Source organism: Elaeis guineensis, chromosome 1 (assembly GCF_000442705.2).
Source record: "Elaeis guineensis isolate ETL-2024a chromosome 1, EG11, whole genome shotgun sequence".
Classification (NCBI taxonomy): domain Eukaryota; kingdom Viridiplantae; phylum Streptophyta; class Magnoliopsida; order Arecales; family Arecaceae; genus Elaeis; species Elaeis guineensis.
The window spans coordinates 144,253,756-144,259,755 of NC_025993.2; the positions used below are offsets into that span (position 1 = coordinate 144,253,756).

The 6,000-nt window shown below is 37.2% G+C and overlaps 1 protein-coding gene across 6 annotated transcripts in view; it reads left to right on the top strand.

Annotated features, from left to right (window-relative positions):
• LOC105038988 (peroxisome biogenesis protein 5) overlaps positions 1-5,510 on the top strand; it is a 29,338-nt gene extending 23,828 nt beyond the window's left edge. The window contains exons 13-16 of one of the 6 annotated variants that reach the window (XR_012133992.1): positions 41-106; positions 2,538-2,632; positions 2,775-2,904; positions 5,293-5,510. Coding sequence is in view for 1 of the 6 variants with exons in the window: in XM_010914941.3 (XP_010913243.1) it covers positions 41-106; positions 2,538-2,632; positions 2,775-2,853 (240 nt within the window). In the remaining 5 variants the exon portion in view is untranslated. Of the gene's footprint in view, positions 1-40; positions 107-2,537; positions 2,633-2,774; positions 3,357-5,292 lie in introns of those variants that run through there. The other 5 variants (XR_012133990.1, XR_012133989.1, XR_012133991.1 and 2 more) reach the window with 5 other exon arrangements.
• The last annotated feature ends 490 nt before the right edge of the window (positions 5,511-6,000 follow it).

The window sequence follows — 6,000 nt, forward strand, 5'->3', positions numbered from 1 at the left end:
TTTCTTACTTGTTCTCCTTGTTCTACCTTTCTCTTCCCAGGCCCTAGACTTGAAGCCCAATTATGTTCGTGCATGGGCAAATATGGGTATCAGCTATGCGAATCAGGTTTGTATCCTTTCAACCTGATACAAACCTTGCCATATGGAAATTAATTTTAACAGTTTATTTTCTGCATTTAGCTTGTGAAAAAGTGATGGTTTTGTGATTCATTGCTAGACACTGTTTAGTAAATATGAATATGGTTAAAAAGCTGGTTTTTTTGTTTGTACTGTTTCCTTCTGTTTACTCAAGCAATTAGCAGGGATTGCTTCTTGCCTTTCCCTATCTCATTGGAGATTTCTCTTTAATTCTCGGTCAAGATAACCTTTGCCAATTGTAATCACTGACCTGTTTATGTTGTTATGCTTTCTTATCTATGTTCCTTGAAAATGAGGAGGAGAATGACCGGGATATATTACCTTTTTTAATTGGAAATAGTGGGAAGACTCGAGGTGAATGTATAAGACATTACCATGAGGAAGACAAACTTGCCTACTTTAGTTTTCCTATGTGCTGTTTCATGGTATAGGAACTTGAGAGGCACAATTGGGACTTTTGGTAGTTGTTCACGGTAACACTCTCATGTAGCTTATGGCATTGATGTTTCTAGTAAGGTAATGATCCATGCCTGCATCCAGGTGTTTAATCCTGGTCCCAGGGCTAATCTAGGGCTGAGTTGGGACATTATCAGGATACTCTCAGCCTGACACTTGAGTTGGCATCCTGTTGATTCACGAGGATGCCCTTTTTAGTTTTTTCAATTATTTAGATGTTTTTAGGACTAGTTTGTCAAGATTTGGGTTTATGGCATGGTTTTTGAGTCATTGCTTGGGTTTAAGGTGACGGTGCAGGTGTTTGTACCAATGGATTGAAAAACTTGGATAATGATTTTAAATGATTCACCATTTATCAATTATGTCATGGAGAAAGGTCATGACTCATGAATTTAAATAAAATAACAAGAAAGCCTTCATATAACCATTAAAAACAAGGAATAAAAAGGCATGGAAAAATTGCATTGCAGTGAATTATTGGGACACAAGGCCGTCCCAAAGTGTCAGTATCTTAGTGGTAGGAATCTTCCATTTAGGGTGGTGCACTTGGTTCTGAATCTCCTTGGAAACTTGCCCCTACACCTGCTTTCCAATTGCTTCTTATAATTTTTTTTAAGATATGTGTTTCCTTGAACCTGTATCAACTCGCTTCTCGTAACCAAGGTCATGATGTATCGATTCTAGTTTGTCTTTGCTAGGATATATTAATGCAGACTGGAATGACCGTCTGGAGGGACTTGGGGCCCCACCCTTGTTTAAGGACCCCTATCTTCGATTAATCTGTGACCAACAGACTGACCGAGTCAGATCGAGTCTGTGCAACATCTAATGACTAATAATTTCTGTTTTGCCTTGATGTCTTCCTATTTGCCTTCCTGTGTTTGTTCCTTTCTGCGAAATAGGTGAATCATGGAAGCAAGCTGGATTATTCCCATTGTTCTTTTCCACTTTTCCTTTAGGGGCTGTATGGATGCATGTATTTATCATCTGTGGTTAACTAACCATCAGAAGTTTTACCTATTGCTGAGAAATAAAGGAAAAAAAGTATTTAATGGGTTTGAGGGCATTACTGAGCACTCATAATTCCTCAATTCTTGAGATAACAAAGTCCACCTGCAAGGTGGTTTTAGTTATCCCTATTCCCTACAATCAAGAGATTTTGAAGCTACAAGGTTCCTAAATCAGGAGAAAAAACCTCTCTTCACTCTGCTAAGCCATTGCCCCCACCGCAAGCATGCACATCTTTCTTCTTTTGCTCTTACTTCATTCAACACCATTATATTCCCAACAAGTCTGAGCCCAAACCCCCTTCACCCCTCAATAATCAGTACATAGTGATTTCTCAACCTCTATAAATTGCAGTATCTCTCTTGCCAAATTTACAAATTTTTGAGAATTTGTGTGCCAAAGAATATTCATTATAACGTTGATTGTAAAAAAATCAAACACTTGGACTCATGAATGTAAGATTTCTTTAGTCTACAGCCGTATGTAAGCTATCTTGGGCTTGCATACAACAATTGTACTCCTATGTTCTTAGTGAGTACTAGTTTTCATCTACTTTCATATCAGATTCTTAAAAGTATTCTTTATAAATGATTATAAAGTCTATTCTTATTCTGCCCCCAGAAAAGGAAAACAACCTAAATGATTTTGTGGGCTATCACAATCAAATCCTATTTTTGTGAATCCTGTTTTCATCGGAACAACATTTAAAAAAACTTGCAACAGAACAGCCCCCTAAAAGTAATCGAATAAAACCCAAACATCAACAACAAACTAAATAGTAAAGGAATTATAAACTGTTTTAAGAGATAGAGGTCTGGAAGCAAACAATATTGTAGTACACGCAATTGTTTTTACTTGTATGAGCCAACTGTTTCTGTTTATAGCTTGGTTTACCTAACACTTCCCCCCTCTGCTTTTCTTTGTTCTTCGTTCAGGGTCTGTATGAAGAGTCCTTACGATACTATGTGAGAGCACTTTCAATGAATCCTAAAGCAGACAATGTATGGCAATATTTAAGGATTTCTCTCAGGTATGCTGCTGATACGTTTTTTTTCTTGCATATATGCATTCAAATTGGAAAATGAAGCAACTCATTGAAACAAACAGAAGTTTTTCTTTAGAGGAAAACATTCCCAAAAGCAAGTGATAATATGCCGTTTCCATTTGTACAGTTGTGTATCTCGGAATGACATGTTTGAAGCTTGTGATTCACGAAACCTCGATGTTCTTCAGAAAGAGTTTCCACTGTGATCTTGCATGTACCATAGACCAGAAGTCTTCAGTATTACCACATGATGGAAGGTAAGTCGCACATAGTAAAAGAGTAATGTTTGAAAATGCATAACCAGGACTATGCTAATTTACATTCAGATTTTGGCCTTGAATGTTGATTCTGATAATTTGCATCCTCCGTTGAGACAAGAAGCCGATGTACAATAAGATTTAAGCTGGCCTACCAATTCGGATTTAGAATTTTGGAGGCTAAGCTTCATATTGAAGACCTGGACTGGAATCAACGAAAAGTCAAAATGGGCATTAGGCCTACCAGACGGAATCTATAGAGCCAAACAATAACATTTATTTTGGCAGTGTATAAATCAGAAAATTGAATCTTGTTGGGTCACAAACTCACATTATCATTATATGGAGTTGGAGGGGCCAAGAAATATCTGGGAAATGAATGTTCATATTTATACTAATATATATTGCAGTTCATAAGCATTATTTTGCTGAATAATACTTTTTCAATGCTAGTCCTTCCTGTTTGGTGAATATAGGGTCAAAAGCGTTATGTTACCATGTGCCAGACTTCTTTGTGCGGTGGCTTTTTAGCAATTTTGCAATCAGTTTATGTTCAGCTTGTGTTGATATAAGAAAATTCAAGGATTTCTCCGGTACATAGCTATTTCCTGAAAAACAAACAGATCTACGCATACGCATTGAGGGTTGATATAACTCACTGACCATGCATATTAATAATGATACTGGATGCAAATTTAAAGTCAGCTAAGTATGCTATTGGCTGGCATGGGCCATTAGTTCCAATGTGTTAATCATATTTATCAATCATGATAATGGCTATAATCTTTGATAGGCCGATCATACTTAGCAACCATAATAGTGGACATAATTTGAATAGACTGATCATGCTTACCGGTCATAATAATAGCAAATTAGTCAATCATTCTTAACATAATGGGCATAGATTTGCATAGGTCGATCATATTCATCCGCCATGAGGTGGTTGCAGCCCACGATTTTGAATAAGTAAATCGTATTATAAGCCGAGCATGAGACGCAGGGAGAGGAAGATAGAAATAGGAAAACTTGGAGACGTGTTATCATTCTCTCCACCATTCATCAAGCTTAAGCCACTGAGCCAAATATTAGACTTTATGGTACGCAAACGGAATTTTTCGGATGCTTGTCATGCTGTCCTTTTCCACAGTACTCGGGCAAGCTTCTTTTCTCTAGGCCTGCACTCCTCTTCTTCTATGTCTACCATAACCAACCTCATAGACCAAGCTTTATCCTCTCTGACAAAGGAGCGAGCCTCTTTCTTCCTCAGAAGTACCACCTTGGGCTTCTTGGCCATCACGAGCCGAGCGTTGAGTCCTTGGTCGTAGGCGAATGGGGGGGAGCACAAGGGGAGAGCCTCCACAAGCGAGAAGTGGCCAAGGAACATCATCGTGGACCTCCAAGCGGAGGGGGACCAAGTGGATTAGCGGAGGAAGGTTACAGTTGGATGTGGTCAGGCTTTGGGTGAGGGTTGAGATAGTAAGTCTCGAGCCCCTTACCCGCTGGAGAAGAGCAGTCTCGTCTTCTCTCGATAGCCTAAGTATGGGTCATCTTGAAGGGCCTCTTGGTGGTGCCTGCGGCATCCTTCATCACCTCTGACATAAAATTTACTGATTTTGATTTTCTGATCAACTTTAAAATATATTAAGTATGAAGAAATGGATTATATTTGATATGCTTATCTTTGTATTTTTCTAAAATTCAGGATCAAGCAATTGACTATGAATGATTCATGTTTTATATATCAAAAGTATTGTGCGTCATTGTGAATGATTTTACGTAGGAATTATGATCTCTAAATTGCATGTTACTATGATAAGGATATATTTGGCCTGATTGACATTTTAGACTTTTATGATGCCATTTAGCATTTTTTCAACCTATTTATATAGGCATTTTTGTAAAAAAAATATGAAATATTTTGTAAGCTCTCAGATAGCTATGCTGTCCTTAGAAATAAGGGTCAATTGACAAGTTGGAGCTAGCATCTATCAAACTTGGCTCTCTACCAATAGGTTAAAGTTGGTAACAATTATAAATCATGATATCTTATTGATTACGAAAATGACTTATCATAGATTATATTAACCATAGCCTAAAACATCTGTGAACATTGTTTGAAAAAATAATATGGCTAAATGGCAAATATTTGATGACTGCGATTGATTTAAATTATACTTAAATTCATTTTTATGAACCTACATAATTCGTTCATGCATGATTGGATTGTCACAACATGATTTGTTATATTATTGTGAAATATTTTATTTTATAATAAAAGTTATTTTCTAAATGATGCATTAAATCATGCAGTACTTATGCTTGATCTAGTAAGATGGTGCATGGTTACTCATTAAGATACAAAGCTCACTTTTTCTTTACTCTTTTCAGATAAATAAGGCTACTGTGAGCGGAGAGGGATAAGCTAAGTGGAAGTCAATAATAAGCTTCAAAGCTTAGTTGCAAGTTAATAATAAAGCTAGTTTATGACTATGAAATTGTGGATTATGTAATTTGAATTTTAAGCTCTGTATTTAGATGCTCAATTTACCCACACTTTCTTCGTCAATTAACAAACAAAAAAACTTTCGACCACTCTTATTATTATACTTTATGAGAAATTTTTATACAGGCTTTCTGTTGTGGACAATACCCCATGGTAGCATGGCCAAGTCACATTTTAATCTGGGACATGATAAAGTGAGAATTTTTTAAATTAATATACTTACTCTTGGCTGCAGCCCAGCATACGGTCAACTGCAAGTTGACCTGCTGCACCATAGCCATAAGTTGCAGTCCAATGAGCAACTCAATTTATATACAATTTGAGCTGCTAGGATCCAAACAAGTGGTTTGGCCTATACTTGTAACTTAAGAGAAGAGCTATAGGTCTCTAAATAACCCCTAAGAGAAGCATAGGTGATAACGAACTTAGGAGTCTGGTAGGTTTGGGGACAGGGGAGGGGAGGGGAAGTAAAGGACCAAATTTTTTCTTGCCCCTTCTTTTCTTAATTTCGAGCAAAATGATGGTAGCTCCACTGGGCTCCACTTCCCAAAAATGCAAAACAAATCATTAGTAGCCGTCACAGCTGACGGGAC